The sequence below is a fragment of the Gallinula chloropus genome (assembly GCF_964237585.1).
Source record: "Gallinula chloropus genome assembly, chromosome: 5".
NCBI lineage: Eukaryota > Metazoa > Chordata > Aves > Gruiformes > Rallidae > Gallinula > Gallinula chloropus.
The window spans coordinates 81,518,852-81,536,391 of NC_140090.1; the positions used below are offsets into that span (position 1 = coordinate 81,518,852).

A 17,540-nucleotide genomic window follows, 5' to 3' on the forward strand; every position below is an offset into this window, starting at 1 on the left:
CCTGACCCAGTTTAGACTTGGGGTGGTGCCTGTCCAGTTTGATTTCCCTGTCTCCCAGCAGCTTCACCCAGTTCCTCCCAAACTCCAGCCCCATCTCCCCATTGCCCTCAGCCCTCTCCCAGCCCTGCACCCCATTATTACATCCCCTAAGGCTGCCTCCCTCTGCTCTTTTCTCCCCAGGGGATGCTGGGCTCTGCTCCTAGGATTCCAAGCACACTGTTCTCTTACTGGTGTTGTTTTACTGTTGTTATTTATCATTACAGGTGCCCTGTAGAGCCTCCTCACTCCTGCTTGCACAGGGTCCATTGTGGTTTTGACTGTGAGTCAGGATGAGTAGACCAATGCATTGAAGGTCATCGCTCACAACGCTCATTACCCACATTAATAAGGTAGTATTGACAAGTTGGGAATGGTTTTTTCCAAATCTGAGCTTTTTGTGTACTTTTTTAATAGTCTAAACTAAACAGAGCTTTAAAACAAGGGTTTACTTCAGGCTGGAGTACAAACTGGGCTGCCACAGCCCTGCCCTATATCCACAGGTGGAAAAACTGCCTGTTTGCTTCAGGAGTATACAAAGGGTGAAAGGACCACTGAGGGAACAGCCGTGGTTTGGGATGGAGCACACAGTGCCTGCATTCCAGGGCTCTAGAGCCAAGCAAACCCCCAGGACACTGTGTCTGGCACAGAGGCTCTTGCTGTCCTCAGGTTCCTGGGAAAGTCAGTCTGCTCATGCTGTTGATGAGCACTGAGCTAGATGCTGCTCAGAGGAAGAGCTGAGTTAAATACTCAGCAGAGGAGGAACTGACAGCAGCCTGAACACCCTCCTACCAACCTGCTCAGCACAGAGCAGCCAAATCCTTGACATCAATGGGCTGGCTGGCTGAATCAACAGCTACAATAAATTAATCCAGGGGAGTAGGGACCAAGCGTGGCAGCGTCAGTCCTGCTCACCTCCTGCAGACAGCTTGCAGGTCACAGGGGTGTCACTTGGTCTGATGAATAGGCTAATTGTTTTTACACAGAACTCTGATAGAGTTTTCTCAACCATAGGATGGAAGCAGCATTAAAAGGCATTAACAGATTAAAAATAGCACGTTTCTCCCTCCCTTTACCTGCCTTTGTCTCAGACTGCAGATTCTTTGGAGTGACTTTGTGTCTTGCTCTTAGGCTGCCCACGCCTGACAGCTAGACCAGCCTAGAATATGGGGTTTTTGCAAGGATGTGGGTTTTCAGTATCTCTTACCCTCTTAACAGCACTGACTGTAGAGGACCTTTGAGTTCCATTAATAATGTGATGTTTTAACTCTGCCACAACCTCTACAGACTTACATTATGCTTGCCCATTCCAGAGGGCTGCTCTTTATTCCTGGGCAAAGTCTGTTGGAGAATTTTGAGATTAAAATCAACAAATGCATGGGGCTTTGACTGCTGTGCTCAGTATTGCAGGACCTGTCTCACTGGTGAACCTGAAGTCATAAATCCTGTATGCTGTGGAGCTTATTAATCTCTTGGATTAATGGGTAGGCATAGAGTGCAGCTGATATTTATGTATGAACTCTGTGAAGCTGGGTCTGCCTTTGCCTAGTTCTCCAGTGTTTAACAGGATAAATCTGCTTGTCTCCCTTTTGTTTGCTTAGACTTAACTCCGAGCCTCCTGGCGCGAGTAAACCTCCTACATCACTACCAGGCTTAGGTAAACCTGTACAGATCTTACTTGCTGGCTTGGTGGTACACCACACACGTTGTATGGAGAGCTGCTCTTGCTTTGTGTGATCTCTGCTCGCCTCTGCTGCTGCTTCTTGTTTCTCTAACCTTTGTTATTTCCACCGTGAACTCCTGAGCCGTGTCTGTAGGAAGCCAGACTTGGCTTTGCTGAGGAACAGGGCAGTGCTCCCAGCCTTTGCTGTGTCTGGGCTGTGACAGTGCCAGGGGACGCTGCTCCCTCCTGAACATCCCCACCCTGTGTGGGCTGAACTGCAGCGACTGGAGTCCCTTAGCCCCGAGGGGAGCTGCTTGAGCTGGCCGACACCACCGCACGCTTCCCGGCAGCGCCTCGCCTTGTGCCGTGCTCGCGGCGGGTGTTGTGTCGCCCGCCCAGGCTCCAGCACTGGTGCTGTGATTCCCCCTTCCAGGCGAGTGAGAAGATGTAGAGGGACAGAGACACGGAGGAGACGGGACGAGGAGCCCTCCTGCCGCCAGCAGCACCATGTCCAAGAAGGGCACCAGCGGCCGGGCCAGGGGCGAGAAGCCGGACGCCTTGGCCGCCTTGCAAGCTGCCAATGAAGAGCTGAGGGCCAAGCTCACCGACATCCAGATAGAGCTCCAGCAAGAAAAGAGTAAGGTGTGCATCTCTCCCTGTCCTCCCCCTGTGACATTAAACGGGCCCAGCCTGGTTCCTGAGTGCCACCCCCCCTCTGCCCTGCGCACAGCTGACTCGCACGGGACCCTGACACGCGCCGCAGCTTTTCTGTGGGAAGGGAGGGGATGCCTCTGGGGCAGATTTTTAAACTTCCCTTTATATTTAAAGCCTGTACCTGGGATAAAAACTCTGTGTCTCTGCAAATGAGGGTGCAGCAGTGCTGCAGCTCTCAGTGGGGGAAAACCCAGCAGTGAGGATGCCACATGCTTGCTCCTGCCATCCAGGGAGAGATGAAGCTGGGAAGCTGCATAGCTGAATGCCAGCAGAAGATCTGGAAAGACAAGCAGCTGCTCAAAGCAGATGGCATACACGTAGCAGGGGGCTGAAAGCTGCCCACCTCCTTTGTTTCTCTTGCTAGAACTTTTTCCAGTCAATATTTACCTGTTGAGGAGGATGGCTACAAGTGAGGGGTTTGCAGTGCAGTTCTGTGGCAGTCAGAAATCCTCTCTGCTGATTCTTCTCATTCACGTTTACACTGGTGTCATGTGGGGCTTATGCTCAGAACCTTCAAACTGGCAGTGATAAACCTCAGCTCTGCCTCTGATTCCCAAATTTCAGGGATGTGCAGATCACCCTGAGCCTTCAAGATGCAGCCTGAAGGCTCAGCTTTCAGAGCTTCCAGCCACAGCCTGCAGGCCACTTCTCAGTGTGGGCATGAAAACTTTAGCTGCTTCTTCCTAATCCCCCAAATTAGTTTCCACTGATAAACTTTGGGGTTTTTGGCTCCAGGATGCTAACAGAGACGTGCATTCCTGTGCAGGGACAGAAGGATATTCTGCATTTTTCCATCAATTTGTATCATTAATAGACACTGTACATTCTGAACCTGTTTTTTCAGGCAGCTCCTGGGGGCGTGTACATGTGTGTATATATATATGTATATTTAAATAGAACATCTATTAATCCTTTTGTTGTGCAGCAGCATTTGTGGTTTTAAGGCCGTGGACCCTGTTTCCCTTCCTGCTGCTCTCCCCAGCCCTGTTGATACAACATCCTCACGTGACTTCTCAGGAGTGTGCGGTGTGGTTTTAGGTTTAAGTGCCTCTGAACCCTTCTCTGGTCAGGTACAGTTATTTGTGCTGGATAACTCATTGCTTAAAAAGCATCTGATGGCAGGTGGTGGTTCAGGGCTTGCAGTGGCGTGCACGGGGCTCCTTCTGGTGTGCACAGAGTGCAGTTTGGATCTGTGTGCCAGAGAGTGCCACTGTTGGCTTAGCACAGGAACAGTTGGACTTGATGATCATAGAATCCTAGAATCCCAGACTGGTCTGGGTTGGGAGGGACCCCAAGGGTCCCAGAGCTCCAACCCACTGCCACAGGCAGGGACACCAACCTCCAGGCCTGGAGCTACACAAGGCTGCCCAGGGCCCCAGCCAACCTGGCCTTGGACACCCCCAGGGACGGGGCACCCACCCCCTCTCTGGGCAGCCCCTTCCAGCCCCTCAAAGAACTGCAAAGAACTTTCCCCCTAATATCTCTTCTAACCCTTCCCTCCTCCAGCTTCACTCCATCCCCCTTGTCCTGCCAGTCTCTGCCCTTTAACAAGCTGATTCCCCTCCTGTTCCTCTGCTCCCTTCAGGGACACGATGATCTCCAAGGTCTGTTCCAACCTGGTGACTGTGAAAGCAATGGCTCAGCATGTGCTGTCCCACCCCTGCTTTTGGGGATGTGGTGGGAGAGCTCCTGCACACTCCCAGCTGAAAAGCAAAGCAAGGGCAGAGACTTACCCCATAAGACACCAGCCAGTTCCTGAATGTGTAGGATCTTCACTACTAACCTGTTCCCAGCCCCTCTGGCACCCACACTCACCTGGTTCCCTGCAGCTTTTGGATATGGTCACCTGAGTTCTGTGCTTCCTGCATAAAGCTGTGCTCCTGACTTGGACTGGATTAAGCCATGCTCCTTAGGGCACTGCATCAGGCAAATTAAGGAGTCTGTGAGATTGCAAGGGATTATTATTTAATTATAAAATAGAACCTACTGTTGAAATCAGTGCCTAGGCTTTCATCCTCAGCAGAAGACAGTGCACTGGAAATATCTCCCCTGAGCTGGGAGAGGCCTGTGAAGGGCTGTCACAGGGCTGTACTGTGTGTCCTCTGCACAGGAGATGCTTTGGGAGAGGAGGCTTCTCTGTGGTAAGTGAGCAGCATGCAGGCTGTGTGGCAGAGCACAGTGACCCCAGCTTTACCCAGAACCTCCTTCAAAAAGCCATGCTTAGTGTGTAATAAAGGGTTGGATCCTAAAGAAGGAGGGAAAGGCTGGATATGTAGCCCTGTGTGAGGCAATGCTAATCGATGGGGCCTTGGCTCTGAGGCACAGCCACACAGCATTAGGGTGGCACGTGGCATCATGATGTGTCCCATTGTTACAACATACCACAATCTGCATCCATCGTTCTCCTGACTAGAAATCCCTGGTTGCTTTTCCTTGCAGGTCAGTAAGTTGGAAAGAGAGAAGAACCAGGAGGTTAAGCAGATCAAAGAGCACGAGCAGCATAAAAGTACAGTGGTGGTAACAGAGCTCAAAGTCAAACTTCATGAGGAGAAGATGAAGGAGCTCCAAGCTGTTCGAGAGGCGCTTCTGAGGCAGCACGAAGCTGAACTGCTCAGAGTAATAAAAATTAAAGATAATGAAATCCAGAGACTACAGACCCTTCTCAACGCTGTGCGCGACGGGGCTCCTGACAAGGTGAAAACCGTGCTGCTCACTGAGGCCAAGGAGGAGGCCAAGAGGGGGTTTGAAGTGGAGAAGATAAAAATGCAGCAAGAAATTTCCGAGCTGAAGGGGGCGAAGAAACAAGTGGAGGAGGCTCTGACGATGGTCATCCAAGCTGACAAGATCAAGGCAGCCGAGATCCGGAGTGTGTATCACCTGCACCAAGAGGAAATCAGCAGGATTAAGAGGGAGTGTGAGAGAGAAATTCGTAGACTGGTACGTGTCGCTATCTGCACCTGTGATTGTACTAACACTTGGACTATTGATAGTAACTAATGAGAGCTCAGTGCTGGGCGCAGATGAATGTGTAAGGATGGGTGATCACACTTCTGGAGCTGGCCTGAAATCTGGTGTGTGTTTAACAGTCGAGGTGTCTAAATGGCTTTTAGGAATGATGAGGCTGTTTCGTAAGGAACTGATTTGTCCATGTCAGTGCCTGGTGCTCACACCCCAGGACGAGGCCTGGGGTTACTAAGGGGTTAGGGGAATTCTACCAGTTACATTTCTTGGCCCATGCCTCTGTTTCTCCACCACTTGACTTTGCTGATCCACCTCAGTGCCTTCCTTTCCCTGTCTTTACTAGTTCCCTTAAACATCCCATAATGAGCTTTACACAATCCCAGAGTGCTTTCTCCTGCATCCCATAGAGATCTGATACCCTGTAGGCAATCCCTTCGCTCTGTGAGGCATCCTGGGCGGAGCAGCTCCTCTCCATGACCCCAGGGGCTCTTCCCAGGACAGGCCTGCAGCAGCCTGTGAGCCACCACGCTGCAGGCTCCAGCCTCCCCTGCAGGTACCCAGCAACCTCACCCGGCACAGCCATCCAGTCCTGGCTGGGTCTTTGTGTCTGGTCATCCTTCGGTCACCTGAGCAGTGTGCTTGAGTGCCAGTGCTGCAGTCTGAGTCTCCAGGCAGTGGCTGTTTGCCCGTGGCTCTGGAGTATTCCTCCAGCCTCTGGAGACTTGTTGGAGAGGTTGAGATGGATCTCGTGTGGAAAAGGGGAGAGCTCCCTGCAGGAGGGAGCTCCCTCCCAGAGGGAAGTGTTTGCATGGGAGCCTGCCAGGCCACCAGCTCACTGGGGTGTGTGTAGGGTGATGTCTTCTCCCTGACCACCTCAGACACTTGCGGTGGGTGCAGTCCTGTGAGTGCTGATGTGCAGAACCAGATCCCTTAACTGTTCCTGCCACTCCCAAAGGTGTGGAGCAAATGTGACACCCCCATACTCTTGTGATGAATATTACAGCCCTTGTCTCAGTATTTCATGGACTCACAGAGCCCTTGGGTTGGCAAAGCCCTTTACAGGGCCCAGCCCAAGCGCTGACCCAGCACTGCCCAGCCCACCCCTCGCCCATGTCCCTGCGCCCCACATCTCCTGGCTTTTAACTGCCCCTGGGGACGGTGACCCCCCTGCCCTGGGCAGCCTGGTACAGCACCCCACAGCCCTGGGGGGGAAGGCACCTTTCCTGTTCTACATTATTGGGTTTACTCTATATATTAAACGTTCCCTGTTCCTTTGAAGTCACTGTCTTTGTGTGCAGGCTGTGCTGCTTCTAGCAGTCAGTGTCCCAGTGTGCACTCACCCATGGCTCTCCTGAGGCACCATCCCTTGTCTGTTACCCAAATCCTACAAGAAGTGGAGAAGCACCTGCTCAGCTGGCAGGCTGGCCATGAGCAACACAGGGCAGCACAGCCGTGCTCCTGCCAAGGCCCTGCAGACCCCAGGCTTGGGGGGGCACCCCCCGTGTCCTAAGGAGCCAGAGCGATGGGCACACACACCGTGTGCCACCCTGACAGTCAGCGCTGTGTACCCAGTGTTGTGCCACGTGTGCTCCCAGACTGCAGGGCTTAAGTGTTCTTCCCCCTCACAGATAATTTTACTTTTATGAAGAGGATATTAAATTAATTTATAACCAATCCACTTACAGATACCATTGAAATATCCTGCAGCTAAGTGCTTTCTCCTCCAAACAGGCATTACTGGGGCATTGATTTAATGCATCCGACTGGGGGGTGGCTGATGAGCATCCTAAAGAAACTTGCTGCCTTACATGAACAGTCCCTGCTAATGGCCTCTGATGCAGAGGCTCTAAGTGCATCCTAGTCACAAAGAGCAGAGTCACCTCATTATGTTTTCTAGATGGCCTTGGAAATTGCAACTTTCTTGTGAATTCCTGCATGACAGAATCCAGTTAGCTACCTGTACTAATTAATTCCACCATGCCACCGTTGTACTAACCTCCAGTGCTTTCTGGATGTGACTTTAAGTACATTCAGCTCTACCTACTCGACCCTAATTGGTCTCAGTGGGAGGTGTGGGCACCTTGCTGGGGAGGGTCCTGGCGTTTGGGGGAGGCTGGTGCCACCTCATAGGATAAAAGCTCGCTGTCAGCATCAGGCAGCTCTCAAAGCACTTTGGTGCATCCCAAAAGCCAGTGCTTTCTTCCCCTTTTAAGGCAGTGTGGCACAGGGCTGAGCCTCTCTGGGATGGCAGAGTAAGGCAGAGCAGCCAAGGTGAGCAGGTCAGGAAGGAGAAGGGCTGAGCAGCCTCCCCTCCCCATACGTTTATAAGGGGGAAAGTGAAGAACTGAGATTTCTTGGTGACTGGAAGGTGCTTTGTTTCCATTTAAGATAAACTGTAGTTGACACTGACTGTTGAAAGGTCTAATAACCTGTGGGATACCATGGGTGAGACTGCAGCACGGTGAGACCTTTGTGGCTTCCTGACAGTAGAGCCAGAGCTCAGCGAGGGGGTCAGGCTGTTCAGCATCGCACGGAGCTCTGTGCTCACAGCACCTCCCCAGAGCTCTGTTCAGTGGGGTACGTTAGGGAGGGGGCCTGATTTGCAGGACGGTGTCAGATGAGAGGTGTAGAAAGCTGACTTGTAAAATATTAATTCCATTGGTGACTGATTTGTTCTTTATCTTCTTCCTTTCCCCTTATATGGTGGGAAGCTACCGTATTTGGCATTATAAAGGTAGCTCAGCTGTCATCCGTTCAGAAGGGTAGACACATGATCCAAGGTGAATAATTCCTTCTTGCAAGTGTAGATTTTTTTCATCTTTAGTGGTTTGAACCTCCTTTGAACAGCATTTATCCCAACTCCACCGGGACGGCGGGAGGATTTTCTGTCTGTTAAAAACTATACAGCGTTGCTCCCAGGTTGGGAGGGTCAGTGAACCTCCTGGTCTCAAGTTGTTCCTGGGGCTCCTGGCCATCCAGGCTTTGAGGCTGCTGGCACTGGACGTGAGGTGCTTTCGCAGCCCCTGTCTGGGACATTCCCCACTGGCACCAAAGAGTCACCCCAGCCCCAGCGGGTCCCGAGCGGGAGGAGCGTACGGAGGTGCCTGAAGGGAGAGCGGAGCGGGATGCAAACAGGAGAAGTGTGGGAAGAACTTGGAATCTTCCCATACACAGAATTACCTCTCTCATTACCTCTATCAGGGCACTGACCCGGGTTTGCCTTGTAGAGTGTTTGGAAATCCCTCTGGAGAGGGATGGTGAACACGAGCACACAGGGCAGACATCCCCCTCGCCAGCCCATGCGGGTGACCCCATCTCTCCGGGGTGCTCATGGAGCAGGTGACCCCATCTTCTTTCGTCTGACCCTCTGGTGTCAGCCTGGGGGCTGCAGGTGCCCCTCTGCTCCTGGGGGCTGAGGTCTCCTCACCTGTCCTGATTGCTGGCTCTGCCACTGTGCCCATGGGGAATGTGTTTGTCATGTAACCTCTCTGGCTGGACAGGGGCTTCTCCTTTGCACCCAAACCAGCTGCCTCGAAGGACCAGCCTTTATCCACCCGCTGCCCAGGGGGTGTGGAGTCTCCATCCCTGGAGATATTCCAGACCCATCTGCATGCCGACCTGTGCAATATGAGCTGGGGAGCTGCTTTGGCAGGGGGTTGGACCTAATGAGCTCTCCAGGTCCCTTCCAACCCCTATGATTCTATGATTTCTGGGGTGCACAGACTGCTCCTGAGGGGGGCTGGGGATTTGCAGAGCTGCAGAGGCCCCAGGAAGGTCACAAGGAGACACTTCCCAGCCAGGGAACCCACACACTGATTTTACAGTCGCACTGGAAATAATACATGTAGAAAGAACCACGTGGCTGAAAACCAGCTGCGTGTCAGACAGCGCTGGGGGGTGCACTGGGTAGCACAAGGAGGGAGCAACACATGTAACTTTGCATGGGATTATGTTTGCATAATTGGCGTTGCCTGAGCTCAGGGGCTGGTTATTAATTAGCTCTCCCACATAAATATTCATCCTGAGCTGAGGCAGGCTGCAGGAACTGACTGGGAACATCCACGGTGCGGGACATCCTCTCAGGTGGTTGGATGCTGCGCTCCCACGCGCTGACGCCCTTCCACCAGCGCTGCTGGTGTCTGAAGCCATCAGACACTGGGTGGGGAGGAGGAGGAGGGGAAGGAGGAGGAGGAGGAGGAGGGTCCCGCACCCATCGCAGAATGAGCCCAGGCTGTGTGACAGCCTGGGGGGCTGCGCGCCTGGGGACCGGCACCTCTGCCCGTGAGTTGCAAGTTGTTTCTTGTCTTCATGTTTCCTTGATGCTAATGCTGGGTTGGAATGTGCTAAATATCATTTTTCCATGAAATGCCTCCCTCAATTTGTTCTGTTTCTGCCCCATTTCTGCTCAATAACGGGCTGTGAACCGACTGTTATACATAATTCATGCCTGAATTTGAGCGTGGAAGGGAGCTGTGAATACTGATGTGTCCTTTGTCGTTTATGAAGATTGTGTTCAGGGCTTTTTTTTCTGGCAAACAAACCATTAGTGAAATGTTGTGAAATCTGTTGTGCTTTCTCCAGTTCCTTTGTTCCTCCTGGTTTAAAGTGTGGCTGATGTTGTACCCTGTCTTTCTTTCCATATAAATGGGGATCAGCTACCCCCTGTCCTGCTTGTTTTACACAGATCATGGCTTGGTGGTGTGTTACCTTCTCCTTTGGATCTCTACCTGGGTAGGCTCTTAGCAGAAGGACCTCAGCAGCACCTCTTTGTTCTGCTCCAAGTCAGCAGGGTCCTGATGCCTGGGTGGAGATTGTTGGAAGGTCATTAGCAGCACGGCCACCAAAGCACATCTGTTTTGCTCTGTTGGGCTAAAAGATCCTGAATTGTGTATAACTCGTTCCACACAGGTATTTATGGGCTGTCCCACGTTGTCTTTTGGTGAGGGCTGGCTCATCCCCTGGACAACGTGGATCTCCCAGGGCTGTGGCTGGGGGCAGGACCGTCCCGGGCAGTGTGGCCATGGGCAGCACCTCAGCTCTCGCCCGCTGCCAGGACCCCAACCACCGAGCTTGCCCACGTGTGAGGGGGTGACAGGGTGATGGTGGGGCAACGATGGGGTGACAGGGCGCCTGGCCTGGGCTGGACACAGGCTCCGTGCTGGGCAGCGGAGGGACACGGAGCCCTGACCCGCTGTGTCCTCTCCACCGGAGTCTGTTCCACAGCCACGGGCTGTAATCAGCCCCTCCACCCCGCAGGGCAGGGATTCCCATCGCTGGCTGCGTGTGGACAGCTGTCACTTGCTGTCACTCACCTTTCCAGGGGGCCATTTGTGCCATTACTGGGAGCAAAGTACTTGGAGTCCCCTGTGGACTTACAATGTGGTGGTTTCTGCTGGGTTTTCCTGCAGAGCTGGCAATGATGGAGTACCAAAGGCAGCTCTCCCAAAGCAGAATGTTCTTGTTTTGAGCAGTCCAGGTTTCACAAGCTGATAGCTGAAAGGTGATGGGTACAGCCTCAAAGGGCTCAGCCTGAAAGGGCTCAGCCAAGAATCCAGCACGTTCCTGGTGTCTGCAGTCGGATGAGTGAGCACTTTGGGGGATGTCTGTGGTGCCTTTCTTTCCATAGAACCCTTACCAGCAAGTGCTCTGGGCAGCCCTGTGGTGCATGTAACTAACCCTTTACACCCCTGTGTAACATGTAGGGGAAGAGCCTGAGGTTGTGTTGCAGCGTTGCACACCACTGCAGCACGGGAGAAGATTTTGGGCTGTGCTCAGTCTCTTTCCATTATCATGGCTGGGCACAGGCTCTGAATTGCTCCAGGTCTGATCCTGCACCTTGAGCACAGCACCCTGCATGGGTGAGTGTGCTCAGGCTTTAATCCCCCCTTAGCATTTGGAGTAAAGTGTCCTCAAAGTGTTCCTGGAGCAAACTGAATGTGCCTGCCACAGCAGGGATGAGCACAGCACTCAGCCCCAGCGAGAGCAGGGTGGGAAGAGAGGAGAACTGGAGACAGCTGATGTCTGCCATTTAAGCACTTAATGGGTTTGTGTGGTGTTTATTATGCACAGCGAAGCCTTTCATGGCAAGGGGGTAATTAAACAAATTGCTCACATGGAAGACTTTGGGAAAACAATTGTGAAAGTTCATTTTCCTCTGATATTGTGAATGTCAAAGTGAAATTCAGGGTTTAATGTTTTTCTTTTAGATTGTGAATCCAGATTTTCAAAGGGTCCAGGCAGGATGCTGCAGAGCCACTGAAGTGTTTGCTAATTAACCAGTCCAAATTGCCATACGAATATTAGGCTTAAACCTTTTGTAAGATGTTCTGAGACAGTCCTGAGAATGTGGGGTATTTCCTGGCCATTTTCATGGCAAAACTCCTGCTGGGAAGGGAGTTCATCCTGGGTGGCCCCTGGAAAAAGCACAACACTCCCGAGCTGGTGAAGCAGTTTGGTTTGTATGGTGTCTGCCCAGCGCTCGGTTTCCCTTCCCAAGGGCGCTGGTGTTTCCCACCTGGAGGGGTGTCAGCTCGGTGCCGTGGTCGGGGTGGTGAGATGCTCTGTTGTTGTCGTGCCGCTGCCTGCCTGTGTGATTGTGTTCTGTTCTCCTTGTAGATGGAGGAGATTAAATTTAAAGACAGAGCAGTCTACGTGCTGGAGAGAGAGTTAGGGGTTCAAGCCGGGCATGCTCAGAGACTGCAGCTCCAAAAGGAGGCTTTAGATGAACAACTTTCCCAGATCAAAGAGTCTGATCGGCATCTGAGCAGCCCCAAGCGGGAACTTCCTTATGCAAGTGGTGCAGGAGACGCTTCAGATCATTCGGGAAGCCCCGTAAGCACTTTCACCTGGTTCCACTACCCGAGCGAGCAGGCGGGGTGCCAGCCTGGCAGGATCTTGATGAGTGCAGGCGGGAGCAGCGGCTTTCCCACCGGCACCCCCCAGCACCGAGACCTTGCTCTGGTTTGCTAGAGAAACCACCAAGGTTTCGGAGCCAGGCTGGCTATGGGAGAGCTCTTGCTCCTTCTGGCTTTGTTTTGGGGTTGCTTTGGTTGGGTGTGTGAGGGGGTGAGTCCTTCTGTTCCTTTCCGTTTCCTCACCGTACCATACCTCTGCCACCGCCTTAATTTGACCTTTTGACACGGTTTTGCCAACAAATGATGCAAATGCATTTCTAGCCGAGTGATGTTTGTGTTGCTGGCTTTTGGGACCGCTACCAATGGGCTTGTGAGCAGGTGTACGTGGCCAGTTGACAAGGGGAGATGGGGAGGGTAACCGGTGCACCAGCCCCGCTGCTAGCCCGGCTTCTTGTGCTGCTAGGTGCTCCCGCCTTCAGTGCACCAGAGGGACCTAAACACCTGATAACCTGTTCTCTCCCACTTCTTCTCTACAACTCGACGCCCAGCACGTTAAATTCTCACCACCCTTTCACAATGGCTTTGTGCTCCAAGTGCAGCACCACTGGCTTGTGCCTCGATTTGCCAACATGACAGCCCCCTGTGAACTGACCCCGTATACCTGACGTACACAAATTTTCTCCATTGCTGATTCTCATCAAGATTTCTTTTGCACCAGCCCTGATTTTCTCAGTAGAAGTGTAAACCCTGAGCAAACCACTCTTTGTCCCGAGCCTCTCCTGCACCTGTTGAATGAGGAACCCCAGGCCTCCCAGCAGTGCCGCCAGCACTACAGACACTAATTTGCTTGTTTCAATTAGCTCCAAACATCAGAGCAGGTCCTAGAGAAGGGGAAGAGTCTGTCACTTTGCACATAGATGTAACTCCTCTCTGATTCTGAACAAGGACATGTCCACCTATATTCCTATTCATTTATAATTTGACTTGAGCATTTTCACTCGGATAAAGTGCTGCCCCTTTGGCTTTATGAGTGACCCTTTAGAACCCAGCAAGGGCCACAGCTCTGTGGAAGAAGAGCCCATGCAATGGTGTCATTGCATGGATTTTCCCCATTGGTACTCCAGCCCTTCCAATCTCATTTCCTTATTCCAAAGCCCTCAGAGCAGGCGATGTGTCTGACGCTCTCAGTTCAACAGCGGCATGCTTTGGAAACATAGCCTTCATTTGTGAGATTTTCTTTTCCCTAAGTTCACCATTCATGACTTTGTATTTGCATATACATACCTCTGCATTTGCATATACACACCTCTGCATTTGCATACTTTGTTCCATTTTCACTCCTGACCTGTTGGTCTCATCCTGCAGCTCTCGGTGCTCAGTTTGGGTGCGCAGGCTACACTCTGCCCTGTGAGGCCTTGAAATATTTGGATAAGATAAAATTATAATATTTGGTTAAGATAAAAGTTTGGGCTTTGAAAAATATGGCTATGGAATGTAGGCTTATGGCCAGTTATTTGCAGTTGATCTTTGTTTTAGGAACAGCAGTTGGATGAAAAGGATGCCCGGCGTTTCCAGCTGAAAATCGCTGAGCTGAGTTCCATCATCAGGAAGCTGGAGGACCGGAACGCGCTGCTGTCGGAGGAGAGGAACGAGCTGGTGAGTCAGGGATGACTGCCTGTGTGCCCAGTGCCACGGCCCTGCCTCGCCCCGTGGTGCTGAGACACCTCCCCTCTGCTGCCGGAGCAGCGGGCTCTGCCTTGTGCTCTGTGTGTGGTGGTGTGCCACACCGCCCTCATCTGCGCTTATTTAATGATCAGTTTCTTCAGACAGCATCAGCTGGAGCTACTTCTGTTCATCTTTAAAAAATAAATACCTTCTGGTGTATATGTCAGATGGATTGAATAGCTCGTGAAGGAGGGGCAATTGCTTCCCAAAGGAAAATGCTGGGGTGCATCAAAAGGAGTTTGGGCAGCAGGTCACAGGAGGGGATCCTCCCCCTCTGCTCTGCCCTGCTCAGGCCCCACCTGGAGTGTTGTGTCCAGTGCTGGGCTCCCTGGGATCAAACAGCCAGGGATCTCCTGGAGAGAGTCCAGAGGAGGGACAGAGATGCTGAAGGGCCTGGAGCATCTCCCCTGGGAGGAAAGGCTGAGGGAGCTGGGGCTGTTCAGCCTGGAGAGAAGCAGCCTGAGAGGGGATCTGATCAATGGGGATCAATAGCTGAAGGGTGGGACCCAGGGGGCCATGGGCAGCCTCTGCTCAGTGTCTGTGGGGACAGGACAAGGGGCGATGGGCTCAAGTTGGAGCACAGGGAGTTCCCCCCCAATGTGGGGAAGAACTTCTTCCCAGTGAGGGTGAGGGAGCCCTGGGACAGGCTGCCCAGGGGGTGTGGAGTCTCCTTCTCTGCAGAGATTCCAGCCCCGTCTGGGCACTGCCCTGTCCTAGGGACCCTGCCTGGGCAGGGGGTTGGACCCCATGGGCTCTGGGGGTCCCTTCCAACCCCTACGGTTCTGTGATGCTGAGGGGTTTTGATTGATCCTGCTTTGAATTAGCAGCAAATACTGCTAGTGTGATAGTGAATGAAAGCTGGTAACACACTTGATGCAGAATGTTCGCTCCAGAGGTGTTAATTCTTCATCTTTCAGTTAAAACGTCTGAGAGAAGCTGAGAGTCAGTACAAGCCCATCCTGGACAAAAACAAACGCCTTAGCAGGAAGAATGAAGAGCTGTCCCATGCCTTACGCCGAATGGAGAACAAACTGAAGTTTGTGACACAGGAGAACATAGCGATGGTGAGAGTCCTGTGCTCAGGGAGCCGGCACTCACAGGCAGCATCCCAGGCCCGCGAGTCTGACGGGAACGTTCCCCTTCCCGGTGCTCTGCTGGGAGGTCTGTGCTTGAACATGTCCTGGGTTTATAAGATGTTTTGTTTTGACTTTAAAACAAATAGTTCTGAAGAAAAGAGACTGTGTGAGCTCTGCACGATTGGATCGGGCGAGTGCTGAGCTGCGACGTGAGCACAGGGCACCCCGCTCCCCCTTGGGCCTCCGTCCCAAACCGCTGGTGGTCCCGAGGAGATGGACACTTGGGCCTGGCTGCCTTTCTTCACTGCAGGTGGTTAGTGGGCCGTAGCCATGGCACTGCCCAGGGCTGAGGTCAGCCCCATGGGTGCTGCAGCTCCAAACGAACGGGACTAGGGGATCCCTGAGGAACCCAGGGCGAAGCGACGTTGTCCCCAGCTCTCCGCACTGCTCCTCTGCCCAGGCAGCTCTTGGTGGGGCTGAGGAGCAGATGCAGCTGACCCGCACTAGGCCCATGTGCCTGCTGTCCTCCCCAGGGGCCACGAGCTTCATGCCACGGTCTGAGGAGCAGGAACAGCTGCCCCGTTTGCCATCTAGCTGTGTCACCAGCACAGGAGGAGCAGGACAGCTGCCAGAGCAGCCTGTAGAGCAGATGCATCACTAGCTGTACAGGGAAGTACACTGTCCTTTGGCAGAGCCTCCTGACCGGCCTCTTCTGCCGTGTGGGTTTCTTTCAGAGACAAAGAGCTGGAACAATAAGGAGACCGAGCTCTTTAAATGACCTTGACCACAGCCAGGAGGAGAGAGAAGTCGATTTCCTGAGGCTACAAGTCATCGAACAGCAAAATATCATCGATGAACTCTCCAAGGTAAGACGTAGTGCCGCTGCTCTCATGAGAGGCGTAGCTAAGGCCAGAGCAGAAGAACAAGAAGCCTCAGCAAGGGCTGAGGTTATGGTTGGGTTTCTGTGAGCAAATGGGCATAGCTTGCACCAGCAGAAATGTGGTAGGTGCTTCCATCCTTAGTAGTGTTTGGGCTGAAGCCAAGTTCCCTGTGGCACTGTACCTGGAGAAATCCTTTCCACCCGCATCATACATGCCTGACAGAAATGGTAATGCTCTGCATGTGAATAACTGCTGTGGCTCTTAATGTCTGTACACTCCTGACATTAGTTTATTCTTTCTTATTAGACCCTGGAAACTGCTGGCTACGTGAAGAGTGTCATGGTAAGAAGGAAGTTAACTTCATCCTCATCTTTGTAAGCTTTAAACTGCTGTTCATGAAAAGAGGGCAGGGTAAATAACATTTATTCTCACTTACTTCTCTATTGAGGCAGCTAACTCAGTGGTTTTCTCACTAAGAAAAGACTGTGTCAGAAGCTGTTCTCCAGAGAAAAGTGTAGTGATGGTGGGGAGGAAAGCTCTGATGAGAGAGGAAGCTTTTTTTTCATCACTAGGATGAACTCAGAGGTGAAGGGCAGCACGATCACCCTGTTCTGATGGCCGATGTTGAGGGTCCCCATCTCTGGGACAGCTCTGCCACGTTGGAATTGTCTCTTTTTGAGAGCCTGTTTGCCAGTGGCTTTGTCTCCCCCACGCTGGCATGTTCCCAGTCGCTGCCCTTCCCTCATCCCTTCACTATCTTCAGTGAAGTCTGTGTGAAGTTCAGCCACTGACATGGGGGCTCTTTGGCAGCAAAGTTCATGTCACCCAGCAAAAGAAGCATTCGGTTTTCTTCTCTCCTGACTGCTGGTGTTGGGATTTGCCATTGGGCTGGTGACACAGTGCCAGAGTCCCATGGTGCCACAGCATCCTTTCACCAGAGGGTGACAATGGAAGATCGAGGGGCTTCCCTTCCAAATTGAGCTTTCTCTGATCCCAGAGTTTCCCTGCACTCACAATCCAGAATAAATGGAATGTTTTCCTGTACTATGAAAAACCCACCTGGCAGGATGAAGGATGTCACAGCTTCCACTGGCCAGGACAGTTTGCTGGCTGCAGTAAGTGCCCAAACCCTCTGTGGGGAGCACTGGGACCTGCAGACCCTTACAGAGGTCAGCTGAAGGTGGGAGTGCAGACGGTCTCTGGATTTGACATAGGTGGCTGCTCACCTGTGCCCCTTCCAGAGGGCACCAGCACCCACAGCAGCCAGGGCCAGGAGTCAATCTGGGCAGAGGGAGCATCCCCAGAGAGGAGCCATGGGCTGGAGTGTGTCGTGTCCTTGCAGGGCAGCTCAGGAGCAGGGCCTGAGCTGGCAGCACCTTGCACAGGGTGTAACCAGCTTTCTTCTGCTGTCTTGACTTTCATGAATATAGAGCAATTGCTGCTTGTCTGTGGCACACTTAGACAAGGGGGAGTAAAACCAACATTAGACTGGTGAAGCCATGGTTATTTCCTGCTGAGGCAGCAGCCAGCCTTGGCATTACTCTTTCTTGACTGCCCAGTGAGCACCAGTACTGACGTGGCTCTGTTAAATGTCAGTCCCTGGCAACAGCTAACCTGTGTCTGCTTCTTT

At 52.4% G+C, this 17,540-nt stretch overlaps 1 protein-coding gene across 18 annotated transcripts in view; it reads left to right on the top strand.

Annotated features, from left to right (window-relative positions):
* Positions 1–2,206: 2,206 nt before the first annotated feature.
* JAKMIP3 (Janus kinase and microtubule interacting protein 3) overlaps positions 2,207–17,540 on the top strand; it is a gene marked incomplete at both ends in the record, with an annotated part of 31,223 nt that continues 15,889 nt past the window's right edge. For 6 of the 18 annotated variants that reach the window (XM_084264272.1, XM_084264270.1, XM_084264275.1 and 3 more), the window contains 6 exons: positions 2,207–2,341; positions 4,853–5,350; positions 13,765–13,884; positions 14,871–15,017; positions 15,764–15,895; positions 16,217–16,252. In XM_084264272.1, coding sequence (XP_084120398.1) covers positions 2,207–2,341; positions 4,853–5,350; positions 13,765–13,884; positions 14,871–15,017; positions 15,764–15,895; positions 16,217–16,252 — 1,068 coding nt within the window. Of the gene's footprint in view, positions 2,342–4,852; positions 5,351–11,989; positions 12,206–13,764; positions 13,885–14,870; positions 15,018–15,763; positions 15,896–16,216; positions 16,253–17,540 lie in introns of all 18 variants that reach the window. The other 12 variants (XM_084264282.1, XM_084264280.1, XM_084264278.1 and 9 more) reach the window with 5 other exon arrangements.